Genomic DNA, 21219 nt, shown 5'->3' on the forward strand with positions numbered 1-21219 from the left:
AATTTAAAATCTAATTATCTAAAAATAAAAAATAATATCTTTTCCTAAAAGATAAGATTTGAATTTAAATTTGAATTAATTAACAGATCTTTAGTTGATGGGTGGGGACCACTTCCTTTGTCCATTCTGCAGCTTCTAATCTGTATTTTCTGGGCTGAAAATTGGGTAAAAACAGCCCAGAATTTGCCTCCAGCGTTTTTCTGTATTTTCTGCATGTGGCGCATGTCACGCGGACGCGTCAGGCACGCAATCGCATCGATGATCTTTTCTGTGAGTCACGCGGACGCGTCAGTCACGCGGACGCATCATTTGTGCAAATTCCAGTCCACGCGTTCGCGTCAGGCACGCGATCGCGTCATTGCGCTTTTCTCCATTCCGCGCGGTCGCGTGAGCCATGCGTCCGCGTTGGTCTTCGCTGGTCATCTCTTTGGTTTCTTCTTTTTCTCTGTAGAAACTTCATCAAATCCCTCCGAATGCTACCTAAAATAAATAAAATTGCACAAAACTCAAAATAGCATCCATAGTGGCTAAAATATAATTAATTCTTAATTAAACTCAACAAATTAAGTGTAAATTCACTAGGAAAAGATAGATAAGATGCTCACGCATCATCAACCAACCAATCCCTGTGGGATTCGACCTCACTCTACTGTGAGTTTTTACTTGACGACAATCCGGTGCACTTGCCGGTGAAAAATTGTTGAGAGACAAGTTTTCGTGTATCAGTGGGTTTAGGAGGATGTTTGGGTATTCATTGAGATTCTGAGTGCTTTTCACCCGGGTGAAATCATGATGATCAACTAAAAGACAGGTGAAAGAACAAGATCTGGGATCCCGGTGTACAAGATGCGGATCAATTTTGGGAGCTCCAGACTTGTGTGAAACTTCATTAGAGTTTGGTGCACTTGGTTGGAATTTCTGGCAATCAATTGAAGTCCAAGCATTGATGGAAGTTCAAGGATGAATTCAAGCGCAAGCCACCTTGACAAAGAGCTCACTAAAATGTCAAACTTAAGAACTTTAACTAAAAGTGCTAGGTGGGAGACATCCCACCATGGTATGATCTTTCAAATTTTTCTCTTTTGTATATATTGGTGAATAATTCAGAATTTTTATGTTAGGTAGTTTGCTAGCTTTTCTTCGTAGTTTGGCATGTTTAATAAAGTTTGGTATTGTTTTGTTATCTTGTTGGGTGTTTGAAATGTGATGCATCCGCATCTTTGGTGTTTTTCCTTCATGATTTCATTTGATTTACTAAGAATTCTTGTTGGATAAATATTCATGGTCAAAATTAGCATTACTTTGATTTAGTTGAATTCATTGATTACAAGAAATTTTGGAAGGAAAATAGCAAGAAACAGAGAAGAAAAGAGGATAGGAATCACCAAGAAAAAAGCTCTCTATATTAAACAGAGTTCTCTCGGGAATGAACAGAAGGCTCTCTGGAAACATCATGATTGGTCTAGCATGCGTACGCATGACTACATCAGCGTACAACGTGGAAATCATAATGTACAACATGAAGGGAGAAAAAATTTGAGGTGACGAAGCCAACGTACAACGTGAAAACCTTCACGTAGTACGTGGCATGCCATATGTAAGCACAACCATGGTAAAAATGAGGTATCATGTGTACGCATGTAGCATACGTACACGCAACAAGAAGTTTATGAGGCATCATGCGTACACATACAGCATGCGTACATATTACACCCACTTTGCATAGTACGTGAGAATTTTAGCATACAACGCGTGAATCAAAATAGAGAGCAAGTTGGGCCACGGCAAGACTTCATGTACAACGTGAAGGGCTCGCGTACCACGTGAGATTTTTGGCTACTTCCAGGAGCCTCAATTTGACCACTAAATCTCAAAATCCTTCATCCTTTATGTGATTAATTCAAGACTCAACCTAAGCATTTAGTCACAGCATTAATTGAGGATTTGCAAGCTGGTAAGATGGAGATCTTTGCTAAAAGAAAAACAATTATGAAGAAGACTTGATTTGATTTGAATGTTGATTCTATTTCAAGTTTGAATTTCAAGTTTGTTTAGAGTTAGTATTTAAAAGGGAAGGTCACTCACGGCCTAGCTTCTTTGGAACTTTTTACCTTTAATAATTCTAGGATTTCTCTGAAGAACATGAGCAACTAATTCTCCTTGGTTAAGGTTAGGAGCTCTGTTGAATCTATGGATTAATGTTTTAGCTTTTCTACCTCTGATTAATGCATTGATATTTTCTTAAGAAAATGGTTTCGTTTCTTCATCTTAAAGGGTTTAAATGTGTTGGCAAATAATTCTTCTTTGACTTGAACTCTTTTGACTTCTTGTAAAAGTTGATTAACTGAATTAAGCTTGAAAACTAATTCTCACAGCTCTTAAGTTTTGAAACTAGACTTGATAAGTGACATTGAATCAACTAGGGGAGATTCTTGTAAACTATGTGGTTTATAAATTAGTGAACGTGCTTAACTCTTTTCTTAAATAATTGACTAAGGGATTAGCAATTAATTAAGTTAAAGAGAAATTGAATCACCAAGGGATTGGGGTTTGGTTACTAATAATTTTCCATGGAAGTATCTTTGCATGATTTAAGGTGAAAAGTGAAAAAGTATTGATCCAGAAGTTTTAACATCTCTAAAACCTTAACTCTTTTAATCATACTAATTTTCAACACTCACCGTCTATGTTTATTTACTTCATTGTTTATGTTAATGTTTTCTGAAACCTTAATTTGTGATTGTTTAACTAGAATAATCGGTTGACTATTGCTTGCTTAATCCATTAATTTTTGTGGGATCGACACTCACTCACTGTGAGTTTATTACTTGGTACGATCCAGTACACTTGCCAGTGTTTTGTGGTTTGTAATATCTGCATCAAGTTTTTTGCACTATTGTCAGGGATTAATCATGATTAACAAACTACCAATCAACTAATTACCTAGATTAGACCTTTTTGGCTTTTATTTCTTTACTGTTTTTAGATTTTTTCCCTGGGAATTCCCTTCATCACTGTGAAGGGAGTTCCAATTTGATTTATTTGTTGTTTTTGTATATGCAAAATAATAGGGATAAAGAACCTCTTCAATATGATCCTGAGATTGAAAGAACTATTTGGCAACAAAGAAAACAAGCTAGAAATCAAAGAGTTGAAGAAGAAATTGAAGAGGCAGTTGAAGAAGAGTTTGAATTCAACATGGCAGAGAATGAAAATCATAATGCTAATACTCCTCAACCTAGGAGATTCCTTGGATCTTTCACTACTCCTAATCCAGGGAGTTATGGAAGTAGCATTGTGACACCTACTATCAATGCCAACAATTTTGAATTGAAGCCCCAGCTTGTCACATTAGTGCAAGAAAATTGCCAATTCAATGGGAGCTCACAAGAAGATCCGAATTTGTTTATCTCTAACTTCTTGCAAATTTGTAACACTATCAAGACAAATAACATCCAGCTGAGGTTTATTGATTATTGCTCTTCCCTTTTGCTATAAGGGATCGGGCTAAGCAGTGGTTGGATAATCAGTACAAGGAGAGCATAGCCACATGGGAAGACTTAGTCACTAAGTTTCTAAACAAATTCTTTTCACCTCAGAGGTTGACTAAGCTCGGAACAGACGTTCAGACCTTCAGACAGCACGAAAGAAAGTCCTTCTATGAAACTTGGAGAAGATACAAAGAGATGCTTATAAAGTACCCTTTGGACATGTTTGCAGACTGGGTACAACTCCAAATATTCTATGATGGATCACCCCTACCTCCCAGGTTTCATTGGACAATTCGGTTGGAGAATCTCTATATATGAAGAAGACCACTGATGAAGCACTGGAGTTGATTTAAATGGTAGCCAACAATCAATACCTCTATTCTGCTAAAAGATCAATGAGGAAAGGAGTCATGAAATTAGATGCTTTGAATACCATTTTGGCTCAGAATAACGTCAAGTCCTAACAAATTATTGCAATTACTCAACACCTAGGAGAAATGCAAGTCTCAGTAGTGAGCTCTCAAGAGAATTTCTATGGTGTGAGTAATGGACTAACTCAAAGTGAAGGTATGGAGTATGATCAATCCTCTCTAGAGCAAATGAATTACATGGGAAATCCTTCAATGCCACCTCAAAATGATCCCTTCTCCAAGACCTACAATTCTGGGTGGAGAAATCACCCAAATTAGGGTGGAAAAATCAAAGTCCGAGGCTTAATAACTTCAACAATAACCATCAATAAAGCCACATCAACCCTCAGTATAACACCTTCAATCCTCATCATCAAAACCAAAACAACCACCCTCTTAAACAATTCTCACCAACAACAACCACTCCTACACAACCAACTCAACAAGACTCTTAGAGACTTTCTCCCCTAGCTGATTCGACATCACTTATCAAGTCTAGTTTCAAAACTTAAGAGTTGTGAGAATTAGTTTTCAAGCTTAATTCTATTAATTAACTCTTCTAAAAGGTTAAGAGAATTCAAGTCAGAGAAGAATTATTTTCCAACAAATTCAAACCCTTTAAGATGAAAAACGAAAACCTTTTCTTAAGAAGGAATCAATGCATGAATTAGAGGTAGAAAAGCTATTATATTAAACCATGGAATCAATAGAGATCCTAACCTTAACCAAGGAGAATTAGTTGCTCATGTTCTTCAAAGAAATCCTTAATTATCAAAAGTCCAAACTGCCGAAGAAGAGAAGAGGTCTGTGCCTGGTGCGAAATTTATAACCCACAAACTAACCGGCAAGTGCACCGGGTCGTACCAAATAGTACCTCAAGTGAATGAGGGTCGATCCTATGAGGATTGATGAACTAAGCAACAATGGTTGATTAAATTACTTAGTTAGACAAACAGAAAAGAGCATTTGGGTCTCAATTGCATTAAACAGTAAATTCAGAAAATTAATAATGCAAGCAGTAAACAAGTTGTGAATAATATATAGAGGAATAGTTAAGGCTTCAGAGTTATCTATTTTCCGGATTGATTTTTCTTACTAACTATTTTAATCATACAAAATTTAATTTATAGCAAACTATATATGACTAAACCCTAATTACTTAGACCTTTTTAGTCTCTTCTAAAATTCATCAACTGCCAATTCCTTGGTCACTTAATTCCAATTAGAGGGTGAAGTTCAATTCTAGTTTATATGCCACAAAAATCCTAATTACCCAAATATAAGAGGATTATATGTTACATATCCCATTAAATCCAGATAATTAGAAATTTAGGAGAATATATTTTCAAGCTGTTGATCAAGTAAGAGTTTTTCTAAGTTATACAAGAACTCAATTAGAACAAGGGTCACACTTCCGTTCCACCCAAATTCATAAGATAAAGAACGAAAATAATTCTTGAAATATAATTCAGTACATGAATTAAAATAGAAAAATAATAGTATCAATTCATACAATAGACAGAACTTCTAACCTTAACAGTGGAGGTTTAGTTGCTCATGATTCAGAGAGAAAACTAGGATTCGTAAAAACTGTCAAAATGCGGAATGAGGTCCAGGAAGAAGGGATTGTATCTTTTCCCTTTTATATCTAATCCTAATTAATATAAAATATATATTTCCTAAAACTAAATAATATCTTTTCCTATTTTTGAATAAAATAAAGTTTAAATCAGAATTAATAGGAGATTGCGTGCTTGCTTCTTGGAGAGTTGTGGACCACTTGATTCCTTAATAGTCCACGCCTAACTTGAGAAATCTCAAGTTAGGCACAGCCTTGGCAGAATTTAGCATGAACTATTATATATCGTTGGAAAGCTTTGGAAGTTATCTTTTCAACGCTTCTAAAATCACAGCAATTGAACCTCTGTAACTCGAGTTATTCAGGTTTGAGTGCAGAGAGGTCAGGGTTGACAGCATCATTCGCCTTCTTCTCCTTTTCTGCGGAAACTTCATCAAATCCATCCGAATGCTACCTAAAATAAACAGAATTACACATGACTCAAAGTAGCATCTATAGTGGCTAAAAGATAATTAATTCTTGATTAAACTCTATAAATTAAATGCAAATTCACTAGAAAAAAGTAGAAAAGATGCTCACGCATCAGTGCTCTCTTCCCTTACATACTAACCCTAGAATGTAAAATTCAAATTCAAATTTAAAACTGACTCAAAACTAAAGTAAAAACCAAATCTCTTTCATAATTGTTTTCTCCTTCGTAAAGATCTTCTCCTAAATTATTTGCAATCTTTAATTAGTGCCATCCTTGGTGGGATCTTAATCAATCATCCAAAGGCTAAAGAATTGGAAAATGAAGAGGCTTTGTTTGAGGCCCTGGAAGGTGGGCTAAACTCCACGTCCCATGTGAAGTAGTTTACGTGCCACGTGAGGTCTCTTCTGAAGTTGGAATGCTCTCTGTCATGCTCATGAACCATGTGAAAAAGCCCACGTTGTATGTGCTTCAATTTCCTTCACTTGTTTCTCCTTCATGTTGTACGTGACTCAATTTACGTCCCATGTGAATTAATGGTCAAGCGTGCGTACGCACAATGGCCTAAAAACCTCTCTTCACACATACGCATACATGCATGCGTACACACAATGGTTGCGTCCTACGTGAAGTCTCCCACATTCCATGTGAAGAGGTATAGTCATGCATACGCATGCTTGCAAGCGTGCGCATGATTGGAAGATTGGTCCCAACGTGGTACGTGGTCCTTTTGACATTGCAGGTCCCTCTCTATGTTTCCAGAGAGCCTTCTGTTCATCTCAGAAAGTATTCTGCTTGTCACAGAAAATATTCTGCTTGTTATCTTCTATCCTCTTCTCTTATCTGTTTTTCCTGTTTTTTTTCCAAAATTTCTGTAATCAATAAAATTCAACTAATCAAAGTAATGTTCATTCTAACCTAAAATTGTTTCTTATTCAACAGGAGTTCATAATAAATCAATTCAAATAATAGAAGGAAAAATACCAAAGATGCGAATGCATTAGTCGGATACCGCAAAGGAGCCCAGTTTTACTTGCCCAAGCAAGTAACTGCTTCCGCAAATCTCTTCAACTATCTCTATCTTTCCTAAAAGATAGATTCTAACAAACTTCCTAGATAAAGAGAATAGTTATCTATAAATAAAGTTGGAACTACTCCAACAAAGATAGTTAACAACTCTACTATAAATATACGGACACCCCTCAGATATACTCACGTTCTAATCTATTAAAGACTTGCTTAAAAACCTTGCTAACTTGAGTCTCTTGCAGATACCACCTCCCACTTCCTCACCAATAACTCGGACGACGGCACCTCAGTACACAAACAAGTCGGGTGTTGTCCCACAAGAAATCTGAATCTCACGTCTAGATCCAAATCAACGTTTTAAATAATGTTTGGAATAATTTTATTCTTTATTGTAATAAATTTTAAATAATTGTTATTAGTTAATTTAGAACTTTGCTGTTAGTTATTTTATTTATTATTTTATTACAAAACAATTTTTTATTAAACTACAATTAAAACTGATTGAAGTAATAAGAGAAAGTATAGGGAGCTAATGACCTAAACGTACAATGTGTATAATGAAGGTTTAGAAAGTATTAGAGATATGATTATTAGTGTTACATTGTCTTATCAGGTTATGCTTTTTGGATGAGTGGTTTCAGGACATGGTATTAGAGTTCTAGATCTGAAAGATCAAGAGTTCGAACCTTGGTGAACCCAAAATTAACTTTTTATAACATAAGATGTTTATTATTCCTGGTATCCGGATGGTTATTCTGGTTAGTATAAGTGATGTTCATTGTACACATTGTACGTTTAGGCCATTGGCTCCCTGTCACTACTCAAGTAATAAACCAATAATTAAAATGGTTTTTAGAACCTTGAAAAAGACATGCATACGTTTTTCTTGACTTTTTACGCTGCGAGTTCGAATCTGTCCGACTGTCCCTCTGAACCTTTCCCATCACACACCGACGGCGGATGAGAAAAGAGAAAGCGCTTCATTGCTGACACACTAAACTAATGGCCATCGCAATACGTTGCCTTAAAGTTTCATTCTTTGGTGCAGTTCTTCGCCCCCGTTACATTTCCCCCACAACCCCAATTGAAATGGAATCCAATTCTCTTCTTTCCTTTTTTAATTTGGAGATCTGCTTATTGGTTTTTCTGAATTGGGTTTAATTGAACTACAATTCGCTTCCTATCTGGATTTTCATTTCAAATTGCAATCGAATTAGCTCAGTAAGCCTTCAAAAAGTGCAGATTGTGCAAACCAGTGGGGCTATTTTTGGTTCTATCTGATCTCTCATTGAAATTATTAACTAGTTGAGTTTATTTTGGAATTCTGTTTTGATTTGTTTGCCCCTTTTGTTGTGTATTTGGCTGAAGCATAAAAAATGGGCGATGCTTTGGGTTCTGATTTGTTCAGTGATCTTCCTCAGAGCATCGTGGAGAGCATCCTGGTGCGGCTTCCAATAAGGGATGCTGTGAAAACTAGCATCTTATCGAGCAAATGGAGGTACAAATGGGCTTCCATTACTCAACTTGTCTTCGACGAAAAATGCGTCGATAGTTGCAGTGACCGAGATGTTGTTGAGAAAAGTGTTGTCAAGTTCATCACCAGATTGTTGTTTCTTCACCAAGGACCAATTCATAAGTTCCAAATCACGATTTCGTACTTGCAGAGCTGCCCCGAAATAGACCAGTGGATTCTTTTCCTTTCAAGGAATGATATTAAGGAATTGGTTCTTGAATTAGGAGAAGGCGAATTCTTCAGGATACCATCCTGCCTTTTCAATTGTAAGAAATTGTCTCGCCTCGAGCTTTTTCGATGCGAGTTGGATCCGCCTCTTAGTTTTAAGGGATTCTTGTGTTTGAGGAGCCTAAACCTTCATCAAGTTCTGATATCGCCGGATGCAATCGAAGGCCTCATTTCCAACTGCCCTCTCTTAGAGAGCTTATCATTGTCGTACTTTGATAGCTTAGCTCTTAGTATCCGCGCTCCCAACCTCAAGTACTTGTATCTTGAAGGTGAATTCAGGGACATATGTCTTGATGATACTCCACTTCTCGTTGAAATCTCCGTTGCTATGTATATGACTGATGACATTGCTGAGCACTTTGAGCAGAGCGCAAGTTGCAATTTTCTTAAGTTTCTTGGTGGCGTGCCTAACCTTGAAAGGCTTGTTGGCCATATCTACTTCACAAAGGTAACCCTTTCTTTTGCTCTCAACCTGTTTTCTTAGCATGTATGCAAAATCCTTTTTCTGATTCCTTTCTGCTTGTTTTTTCAAGTATTTGAGCATAGGTAATGATCCAGGATGTCTTCCAATAATATACAAGAATTTGGAGATCATCGAGTTAAATCAAGTAAGTTTTGAAGATATGAAAGAGATACTCGTTGTTCTTCGCTTGATTACCAGCTCTCCCAATCTAAAGGAACTTCAAATTTCAGTAAGTCCTTATTCGTTGCGCACGAAGATTATTTTCCCCTCAAATTCAGTAATGATGAGTGGTTTCTGTCATCAAGTTTTGTAGATCATGTCTCAATTACGTATTGACTAAATTGGCAATTTAGTTCCTTAGATTCATGTAATATCAGTTTAGTCTTTGAATGTTTTGTGATATCAATTTATTCCCTCCGAAAATGCATAAGACATCACTTTAAGTACTAAAAGATTTAACATCAATTTAGTGCTACATCCATTTAGCCTATGGAAATACATTTGACCAATTTGCTACTTTAGAGAATGTTTGGATGAAGTTATTGGATAGGGGAAACCGGGAAAGTAATTTTAGAGAGAATCTAACATGTTCTGGAAAAGGAGGTAATGTAATGACCTCATCCATGCAAAATTTTTTATAAATGTGAATAATATATTTACTTCATCCAAATAAAGAATTTTGTACTTGACGAGAATCTAATTGAAGCATTTTAATTATTATAAGGGTAAAGAACTGTTTTAGTCCCTAACATTTGGGTTAAGTTTTAATTTCGTTCCTAATGATTGAAACGTCCTATTTTTATCTCAAATATTTTATTTTGTTCTATTTTTAGTCTTTTGGTCAAAGTTTAAATTTTTCTTTAAAAAAATATCCTTTCCTCCGTTGTAAATATAATGATTATGGTGGTAGTTGTAGTAATTTGAGGGTGATAATGACAGAATAATAAGATAAGAAGAAGATTATAATAGAGGAAAAATGATATTTTTTGAAGAAAACTTTTTAATTTTGATCAAAGGACTAAAATAGGATGAAATGAAATGTTTGGGTAAAAATAGAATGTTTCAAATGCTAAGAATGAAATTAGGACTTAATCCAAACTTCAAGGACTAAAATAGTTCTTTACTCTTATTATAATTCTCTAAAATGAGAAATACCTTATTCAAATGCAACTTAGTCTAAAAAATTTAAATTTTTGTAGGGCATATTTTATACCAATTTCCTTTTGCAGGGTTCATCAAACATACCAAGTGCCACAGATGCACCAGACTTGGATTTTTGGGAGAAAGAGTGCTCTTCAAAATGTAGACTAAGCCATCTTAGAGTCGTGCAGTTGACAGATATGTGTGGTGTGCCACATGAGATGGAGCTTATCAAATTCTTGCTTGCCTCATCTCCTGTGCTTGAGACAATGAGTATCATTCCTTGTGTATATGTTGTGGAAAGTCAATTAAAAATGTTAACCGAATTGGTGAAGTTCCGACGTGCTTCTGCCAAAGCAGAAATTGTTTTTGTCCGTGAGTAATCAATCTTGTGGACTAGGTTATGAAATGCATTATTATATATGTCAATGTCACCTTCTGTGGTTGTAGTGTGTATAACAACATTCTGAAATAAGACTACTTGTAAATTATCAAGCAAAAGTAGAAATTTGTATCTATGGATGGAAAAACGAATACATATATATGCAGGATAGATGAATTTGTCAATTTTCACCAATTTCCCATCATCCATGGTTGCTGTTCTTGCCATTTTTACTGTGATTCTATCTATGCCTTGAATCTATGTCTTGTCTCTTGTTGCCATAAGGAATATAATATTCCAAATTGTATGTTTTGACTCATTTAGAATGCTGAAAATGCAGCTGTTATGCTCAGTCTTAACTCTTAAACCTTATAGTCAGCAATAGATAGTCTTTCAATTATACAAGTTCAGTTACATGCTATTATTTCTAAAATGGTTGATTAGAACAGATTATATAGTATGCTTTAAATGGAACAGGATTCTTAATCATCTGTTGTAATGCCTTCTTTTTTGGTTTTTCATGTTATTCCTAATCCAGCAAATTAAAAACTAATTTGTGGCGGATCAGAGCTCAATTTAAGAGTTTGTCATTGTTCAATAGAATGTTATATGCACAAAACGATATTCGAACTCCTAACACTTAAACGGACATGTGAGCTAACTCCTCACACTTGTTTTGTTGCCTGCTTTAGTTTGTCTTTTTGTTCTCTCATGAGAGTCATTTCACACTATAGAGGACAAAGCCCCAGCTCAACAGCAGCTGCTATACACTGATGATTATTTAACTGTTTCTTTTAATTATTTAGTAACTCTTTTATTGATACTATCATATATATTAAAAAAAAAATCTGTTATTTATACTTGTTATTATTGGACCCAACACACCCTTGTTAATATGCAATTTGAAAGTTGAAATAGATTAAAAAAAAAGATTAAAATTAGAGGACTAGCAGGACTACAAATGGTTCATAAAGAAAGAAAACATGGTTGGAAAGAAAATCCCTTGAAATTCAATCAGGCAGTGTTCAATTTAAAAGAGCGGGAGTGGGTGGGAAGAAGAAAATGAACATTGTTCATACCTGGATATAAGGCAGCCCAACCCAATTCATCCAACTAGTATCTATTTAGTGGATTGGGCTGCCATCGTACGACTTGCAACCAACCCTAGAGCTCTCTTCGCTAGTTTAGTTATCACCAAAACAAGGGCATAACTCCACACACCGCAGGGGGTAACTGAGGATGGCAATGGGTATTCATGGGAGATGGTATTTGGTCATACCCTGACCTAAAAATATAGTAGGAAGGTCGTATATGGTAACACAAAGATTGGCTTTGTTTATTTTAATGAGCAATTAACTCCTAAGATATATCTTATTTATTTAGAAAAAAGATTTCAATAACTTCTCTAGATAAAAGGAATGATTATCTATTATTAAAGTGAAACTACACTAAGAGGTAATTATCTATACTATTATGTCTTTTCATAATTAAAAATATTTTTTAACAAAACGCTTTTTATAATTAAAAAAATATTAGGTGATGTTTTATCTTTTTACAATATTTTTTTTTTTACAAAACTTTAGTGACATTTTGTGCAACACTAAAATAATTGAATATTCTTGTATTTCACATTAAAATTATCCATATAAAAAAAAAATTAGCCACAATTATAAATATACAAAACTACAAATTCAACAATATTATAAGTAGAGGCATTTTAGTAACTTCACCTTTTACGAGTATTTGGTAAATCTATACGAGATATTAAATTCTAACTCCGTTTCTATCTCTGTCTCCGTTTATTCACAGGATAGGTTCCTTTTTTTGAGGATTTTGTGGATTTCCGTTACTCCCGTTGCGGATAATATCCTTAAATACTTATTTACGGGTATTTTAGCTAATTGCTATCCCTGAAAGTAGGGGTGGCAAGCGGGAAAGCCCGCCCCGCCCCGCCCCATTCCGCCAGAAGCCCGCTCTTTGGCGGGCTGGCCCGCCCCGCCCCGCCTAGTGAGACGGTCCTAGAATCCTAACCCGCCCCGCCTAACTGCGGGCTGGTGGGCTGGCGGGTTAAGCCCGCCAAAGCTCCTCTTTTTTTTTTTTTACTATTAACTACTAAGTAATATATATAATTTCACAACCATATTAATAAATTTATAATTTTTAATGGCATAAAAAATTATATTTTTTATATTCACAAACATTAAAGTCTTTGTAATTATAAATATCTAATAAATATAATTATAAACCAAATTTTCATTCAAAATATAAGTATAAATATTCTCTCCAAAGCAAAATAAATATAATCCAAAACATAATTATAAATATTGTCTCCAAAATAACATAAACATAATTCAAAACACTTAATTTTTATCATCATACTCTTGTAAGTTAGGTTGGGGGAAGTTAGGTATTGGCAAAAAAATTGCAAAAATACCCCCTCACTAATAAAAACCTTAGCCCGGCGGGGAAGCCCGCCCCGCCCCGCCAAAGCCCGCCAAAACCCGCGGTTTAAACGGTGCAGGTTAGGCGGGCTTTTGCTATTTGGCGGTTCCGATTTTCCAGCCCAGCCCGCCTTTTTTGGCGGGTTACGCGGGCCGGCTCGGCGAATTTAGGCCCGTTTGCCACCCTTACCTGAAAGTAATAATCTACTCTATAAATACTTTTAACATTGTCTACTAAAATTCTTGCCGACTAAAGAGTCTAAGTCTTTTATAGATACTCCCATCACTGTTAAGGTAGGGACGAAAGAGCTCTCACAAAGGGGTTTAGACCTTGACATGCAGGTCTATTTCTCCTATTTTTTGTTTCAGTTAACACTTATAACAAACATGTTCAAGGATTTTTATTAGGAAAATGCAAATTCTACCGTTCAAAACAACCAACTACATTCAAAAAGTTCCAATCGCCCTCACTTAACAAACAAAAGACGCACCCTATTTTTAATTTTTTTTGTGGGTGGGCAGTGTTCAACCACTTAAATATTGTTTAGACATGGCAAGAGGAACACATTCACATGCATAGAAAAGGAAAAGAAAAATACTAAATATAAATTAATGAGGGAAGAGATTGATTGTTAAATTGAAATTGAGAAAATAAAATAATGCATAGCTGGAACTTCTGTTTGTGTAATTGACTACTCATACCTTTGATTTCAATTATACGGAATACGGTCCTTTCCTTGAGGTACCCTTTCATTCATTGCCCATTATCCGAGCAATTATCACATATGTTTCTTCAGTTTTAGAATTCAGACCTAAGTTCATATTTAGGTTGTACGTGTTAACAGCAACGCTATATAGCCTTAGCGAAGAGCATTGTTATGTACCATAAATTCAATGACGGGAATCACGGTAGAAAATATAAAACTAAGAATAAAACAAATCCGTATCAACAATACTGATAAAAGAAACAAGACCAACACTTTCGCACCAAACATGCAATTGTTTATACAAAAGTCAAATGGAATATTTCATACAGAAGTCACATTAATAATGTAAACTATTAACAGTTTGAGTACATGCAGTCTGTGAACATTATTCTAAGAAGTTGAAGCACTCTAAAATATAGTGAAATACACACAAATAACAACACTCATCTATAAACTATAAGTCAGTGCCTCAATTCGGATTATGTACAGTTAAGGAAAAAAAAAAAGAACAAGATGGTTATTTCCAGGAATATAGAATCCTCTCATGCGTTCCCATGCGATATTACTACGTATGATCTCTCAATATATTAATTTAAAAGTGAAATCCAAATAAATCATTTTTTTTTCCTTTTCTTCATCTGCAACTATGAAAATCAAATAAAATTTTAGATCAATGTATTTGGAAAAAGGATTGATATAAAAATATACCAAATTTTTATAGGGGCAGATAAGTGGACTAAAAATGAGTGAGAAATCATAGGTAACAAGCTCACTTGAAAATTTGATGTGAAGATCCATACCCTTATTTTTCTTCCTTCTCTAATCTCTGCCAACCTTAAGTCTCCTGGATACATGTATTTTATGTCATCTTGGTCCGGAAAGTTCCATTGCTTGGGCAAGCAATGAAGAGTCATCAGTGAGATCGGAGTATCGCTCGGAAGAAGAGAGTTCATTCCCTCTGCTTCGAGTCGACTCTGCTGTCTGTGATGCCTCCCATTTCTCAGCAAGACCATCTCCTTCAAGCATCCTAACTACCTCAGACATCTTTGGCCTATGGCTTGGAAGGTATTGAGTGCATAACAAAGCTACTTGAACAATCTCATCAAGCTCAATCCTGTCATAGTTGTTCTTCAGTTCCTTGTCAACTAGCAAGTCTATTTTCTTCTCTAGATGGATCTTCTTCACCTGTATATCAATCATAGTCATACTCATACATACTTCATTTAGCTAAAGAATGCAATATTCATATACATAAATAGTGGTCTAAATGTAATTTTCTTCCATATAGTAACGTTAAAATATTATTTTAGTCCCCATTATTATTCCTTTTAGTACAATTTGTGTTCTACGATTTGGATTATTATAATTGTCAAATTTCAAAACAAAAATAAATGGTATATAAATAAAGCAAGAGAAGATAAAGGAAGCAAATGTATTTGGCTGACCCAATCAAGCATAGCTCCTTTCTGATTTGCTGCTTTGCCAAATTCAAGGGCTCTTTGGCCAGAAATGAGCTCAAGAAGAAGGATTCCAAAGCCAAAGACATCAGTTTTCTCAGAGGACTGACCAGTTGAGAGATACTCAGGGGCTATGTGCCCTACAGTCCCTCTAACGGCCGTTGTCACGTGCGAGTCGCGGTGATCCAACAACTTTGCCAGTCCAAAATCTCCTACAACTGCCTCACAGTAATCATCCAGCAAGATGTTTGCAGCTTTCACATCCCTATGAATAATCTTTGGATCACACTGCTCATGCAGATATAGCAATCCTCTTGCAGCTCCTATTGCTATTCTCTTCCTTGTACCCCAATCCAGGCCTGGCTTCACTGTATCCACCGTCAGAAACGTTCATAATTCATATTTGTGTTAGTCACCGTATTTAACATTCAAATTAACTTGGATGCATAACTAGGAGTCACTCAAATAAAAATGTCTAAAATATTTTTTTTTAATTTTTTTTAATAATTAAAATTTAACACATATAATCAATTAAATTGTTACTTTTATCAAAATTAAGTCACATAAATTAATTTGACTAAAAATATAATGAATCAAATTTTGAATTAATCTAAATTAATATTATTTTTTATAAAAAATGACTATAATACCTTTATTATAGAAAATTACGAAATATTCTTATTATATATATTAATTTTGAAAATTCTAAATTCTAGCTCTTTATTTTTATGTCGTCATAGGGTTAAGATTTAGAGTTTTTAAAAATATATATATAATATGAGTATTTTAATTATTTTTTATAATAAAAATATTATAGTGATTTTTAGATTTAGAGTTTTTATATATATATATATATATATATATATATATATATATATATATATTAAAAATAATAGAAGGCTAGTCCCTTACTGGTAACCATATAAGAAGTCTATCTGCTAATAGAAGGCTAGTCCTGTTTGTAAAAGAAATCTTATAACGACACTGGCGATAGATTATATCCATTCTAAAAGGTTAGTAGGAACTATTACTTTTTATCAATATTAGCTAATAGTTTGAGTCAATATTTTATTTTCATATTATTAAAATTTAAAATTTAAAATTTTATATAAAAATATTTTTGTTGATTAAATGTTGGATAAAAATAATAAATTTTGTTATTTATTTAAAATTATATATATATTAACATTCTAAAAGGTTATATATATATTACAACAATTATTATGTGTATACAAAAATTTAATTATCAAATTAATTATTAATATAAAATATATATTAAAATATAAAATAAATATTAAAAATAATTAAATAATATATGTATTCATATTTAAATATATAATAATTAATTTAATAGCTGCACATAGTATTTTTGATATTCTAAAGTTTAATTATTCTGTTAGTTATTACAGTTTTTCAAAATTTTCAATTAGGTCCTTATATTTTTTTTCTTTTTAATTGGGTTCTTACACTAATTTTTTTTCAATTGAGTCTCTATACTTTTTTTTATTTGAGTCTCAGCACCAAGTTTTTTTTAATTGGGTTCTTATATAATAAAGTCAATTATAGACCCAATTGAAAATTTTGTGAAATTACAGAAACCAACAGAGTAATTAAACCAATTCCAAATATGTATTTTCATGTTGTTTTAAGAGAAGTTCAAAAAGTGGTACACATAATTACTGAGTGAAAGATGGCGAGTACCTTTAAGACGGTAGGCGACACTGCCGTTGGACATGTAGGGGTAAACCAAGAGCCTCTCCGTTGCTGTCATGCAAAATCCATAAAGGCGAAGGAGATTCCGGTGGACAGCTAAGCTGATCATCTCAACTTCTGTCTGGAATTGGATCTCACCACCAATGGCATTACCATCTTTCAGCCTCTTCACTGCTATGGCTGTACCATCTGGAAGGTACCCTTTGTACACATTTCCAAAACCACCTTTTCCAACCAAGTTCTTGCTGCTGAAGTTGTTTGTTGCAACTTGAAGTTCTCTGAAATTGAATTTCTTCAGGTTCCCTAGGCAAACCTCTTCATGCTGTTGTTCTGAAACTTTTACAGAACGAGTTAAAAAGAGAAGAATACATTATGACCGGTGATTACTCATGTGAAAATGAAGAATAAGTATCATTAGATAATTAAATAATTTAATATGTTTCGCTAAATTTACGTCTAACAGTTCTCATTATCATCTTCAAGAGTATTCACGAACATAGGTCTACCAAGTAACAAGTGATTAAAAGAGAAGTATTTAGTATATGTTTTTTTGTTTTACTTATTTTTATTGTTTTTTAATCAAAATTTTGTAAATAATAAAAAAATAAAAGTTTGTGTTCTAATTTTATTTCATATCTTTACTTTTTTATTATAAAATTCTAAAATTGGAAACAATAAAAATCAAAATAAAAATATAAAAACTGAGTATTATATTCCTAAAACACATTTAATATATATATATTCTCTAAGAAAATTTATTTTTCATTCAATTTTATCAAAATTGAAGTCATTTTTTCAATACTTTAGATAGTTCATAGTTGAAACTGGACAAAATTTTCAATGTAAAAAAAAAAAAAAAGTAAAAGCGACTACTATACCGAATGAGAAAAGTATAAATTAAAAAATATAAATTATCATCTTATTCCTATAAATAAAAATAAAAAATTTAAATTGCTTTTGTAGTAATAATTCATAAATTTGTTCTAGAAGCATGCAAGAAATTCTTGCTAATGTTTATGCGTTACTAACCATTAACATCAAAGAATATTTGCTTGTTATATCTTTGTCTCCACCAAAGGAGGAATCCGAACCCAAGAATTAGTAAGCAGATGCAGCTTAGGCTTGAAGCAACCGCCAACGCCATTTTGTGGCTCTTTGGTCCATTGGAGGATTGTGAATCTTGTAAAAGCATTTTAAGTGTTAGGGAATGAAGGTAATTACAGAAACAAATAAACGAACACATGTAGGGAAGAAATTAAGATGACGATAATAATTATTATAATCTTTTGAGACAACTAGGGAAAAAAAAATTGATAATATTTGAAGTTTTGAACCCAAAAGCTGCTGTCTTTAACTGAAAAGTTAGTACTTTAAGTCAAAGTAAAATCATGATGCAACATATGAGGCAGAAGCTTAGAACAGAATCATGAAGTTACAAGAATAATAAATAAATAAGTACATAAATATTTCAACATTCAAGAACTATGATTACTACCTTGAGAACTATTAATGGCAGAAGGAATCAGTGTTGTTTTGAAACAGTGCTGCTCGAGTCCATTGCTATTACATATTTGAGGATTGCCTACAATACTGCCTCGAGAATAAAGAAAAAATAATAAATTTATTAATAAGTTATAAAACAGAATTTTTTTTAAAAGTTCACATCAGGAAAATAAAAGTAAATAAAATAATGTATAAGGACCAAAATTCCATACTTGAATGATTTTGCATTTATTCTAGGCACTGGTCCACTCAAGTTATTGTAAGAGATGTCCCTGAGGAGAAAAAGACAAGAAAAAAAAAAGCAGAAGTGAACAAATTATTGATCAGGAATTAAACTTGTATTCTAAGAAGGAAAATTATAAAAAAGAATAAAATTAAATTAATTAAAAAATCTGGGGTGACTTACAGAAAGGCAAGCTGGGACATATCAGCTAAAGAGGAAGGAATTGCTCCATAGAAACTGTTGTTATTTAACCGCCTAATAGCAATTCAAATTCCTAATAATTAGTTCCATAACAAATTTGTTGGTCTACTTCTTTCTTTCTTTTTTTATCTTTTATTATTTTTAACGTAGCCTTTCACTAAATAGAATAATTTTAACATTCTTGAATCGAACTTACAAATAATGGAGACCATTCATATGGGACAGAGTATCTGGAAGTTGACCAATGAAAGAGTTCTCAGAAAGATCAAGAGTTTCAAGCTTCTGTAGCCTCCCAATCTCAGAGGGTATAGGTCCTGTTATATTATTCTCTTGCAATAGCCTTCAAAAAAAAAAAAAAAAGTTATTAAAATTAAATTAACCTTACCCATTTATTGTATAGTTTTCAGACACAACAACAGCAACAATAATAATAATAAGGTTTAAAATTGAAGTCAGAGAAAAGGCACAACTATCCTGTATCTCGACCTCTACTTTTTTTTTATCGTGTCCAAATTATCAAACATAGCAAAGAAAAAAAAAATCACAATTTCAAAATACCATGTTTTCTTGTATCAAAGCTAAGTTTACTCACACAGTCTGAAGGTTTGTTAAGTTGCCTATGCTTGGTGAAAGTGTACCAGATAAATTTTGGCTTGGAATTGCTCTGAGAATTATTACAATCACAAAGCATAAGAACAAAAAGGTTAGAAGAACCAAAGAGATAAAAGTTTCTATGGTTTGGTAGTTTGTTCAAAATTGACTTACAGAGTAACAACAAAACGATCAGCAGAACAAGAAACCATGGCCCAACTGCAAGGATCAACAGCATTATCATCCCAATTACTAAGAACATTACGAGGATCCTTTAGATTGCTCTTCAAGTCTATCAAAGCTACAACTGCATGTAAAAAATCAAGGAATATTTATTTACGTATTTATAATAAGCTTTTGCATTTAACGGTACAGTTGTGATTATTTTATGTGCTTTGATATGATATTTTACCTTCATAATTGACACCTTTAGAAGAAAGCAAAGCAGTAACTGAAGAAGTCCACATGAAGAAGCACAAGAAGAAAGCTAAAAGAAAGAAAGCTATGTTCCCTTGTCTCTTTTCCATTTGGGTTTGGAGTTGAAGGATCAATTGAACTCGGATACTTGTTATTATCTCTGAATAATAGGATGAGGTAGGTGGAACGAGCAGGTTTTGAAGGATTCAAAGCTAAGCTTAGGTAGAATTCACACCAAATACATGTTTTGGTTTGGTTTGTTTCTTTTGTTACTTACATGTTACTGTTTACATCAGAAAAGGGGTGTGTGCCTTGTACAATTCCCTCTTCTTGTTTTCAAGCTTGAGGAAAAAAAAGTTGCACTCACTCCCACTCTTTGGTGTCAGGCTTTGAAGCTGAGAGACGAGAAAAACCAAGTGGTAAAAAGACTATAAAGAGAACCAACATGCCTGCCAATGGTTCAATGAAGAAAACAGAACCAAACTATATATATATACCAAGATTATCATAGTTACTATAATTATAGTATTTTAAGAAATATTACTAAAATTAAAATAATACTCTTTTATTATTTATCAATATTTTTTAAAAAGTGTTACTAAAAAAATATTATCAAGATATAAAAAAATAAAAATACTATAACTTAAATTTTAACAACACTTATAATTACTGTAAGTATCATAAATATAAAAATACTAAAATCCAATATATATATATATATATATATATATATATATATATATATAATTGTAAATATAAACTTCATAATTAATTGGTCTAGAATCATTCACTTATATAACTACCTTAATAACAATATAATATAACCTTAACATAATTTACTCTCAATAATTAACATAATAATATACTAGAAAGAAAAATAATATTAACAATACCCTCTATTAAATCTTCTAACCAAAAGAAAGTAAAAGCTCTCAATTTAAACCCATATTTTTCATATATTTAACACCATTATATAAAGTAGAATAAAATTTGCGGTGAGTAAGATGATAAATTAATAATAGTATATAGTATATTTTAAAAAATTATTATATTATTTAAAAATTAATTAAAGTATATAGAAACTAATATTAAATTTAATGAATTTTTTATTTAAAATATTTTATAATATAAAAAATTTTTTATATTGAAATTGTGCAGAGTTATATCTTCATTAATAATTTTTATTTTTGTATTTGTTTTGATTGACGGACTTAGTCTTCTTATATGATGTTTGTCCTTCTTTTTTATTTTTAGTTGTTGTT

At 33.1% G+C, this 21219-nt stretch overlaps 2 protein-coding genes across 3 annotated transcripts; one reads left to right on the top strand and one right to left on the bottom strand.

The window, feature by feature from the left end:
- Positions 1–7889: 7889 nt before the first annotated feature.
- On the top strand, positions 7890–10937 carry LOC130979121 (F-box/FBD/LRR-repeat protein At1g13570). The gene is made up of 3 exons (XM_057902485.1): positions 7890–9167; positions 9253–9411; positions 10412–10937. Exons 1-3 carry the CDS (start codon positions 8355–8357, stop codon positions 10703–10705), a joined length of 1266 nt encoding a protein of 421 aa, XP_057758468.1. The 5' UTR covers positions 7890–8354; the 3' UTR covers positions 10706–10937.
- Positions 10938–14118: 3181 nt separating this feature from the next.
- LOC130982279 (protein NSP-INTERACTING KINASE 2) lies at positions 14119–20403 on the bottom strand. 2 transcript variants are annotated; one of them, XM_057906225.1, is made up of 11 exons: positions 19953–20403; positions 19715–19847; positions 19542–19613; positions 19146–19289; positions 18932–19003; positions 18738–18797; positions 18518–18612; positions 18052–18201; positions 17011–17358; positions 15298–15677; positions 14119–15037 (listed from the first exon to the last, which is right to left on the bottom strand). In XM_057906225.1, exons 1-11 carry the CDS (start codon positions 20065–20067, stop codon positions 14717–14719), a joined length of 1890 nt encoding a protein of 629 aa, XP_057762208.1. In that variant the 5' UTR covers positions 20068–20403; the 3' UTR covers positions 14119–14716. The 2 variants fall into 2 exon arrangements, with proteins under 2 accessions (XP_057762208.1, XP_057762209.1); XM_057906226.1 differs by having other exon boundaries at positions 14121–15037; positions 17011–17352.
- Positions 20404–21219: the final 816 nt, after the last annotated feature.

Source organism: Arachis stenosperma, chromosome 5 (genome assembly GCF_014773155.1).
Source record: "Arachis stenosperma cultivar V10309 chromosome 5, arast.V10309.gnm1.PFL2, whole genome shotgun sequence".
Classification (NCBI taxonomy): domain Eukaryota; kingdom Viridiplantae; phylum Streptophyta; class Magnoliopsida; order Fabales; family Fabaceae; genus Arachis; species Arachis stenosperma.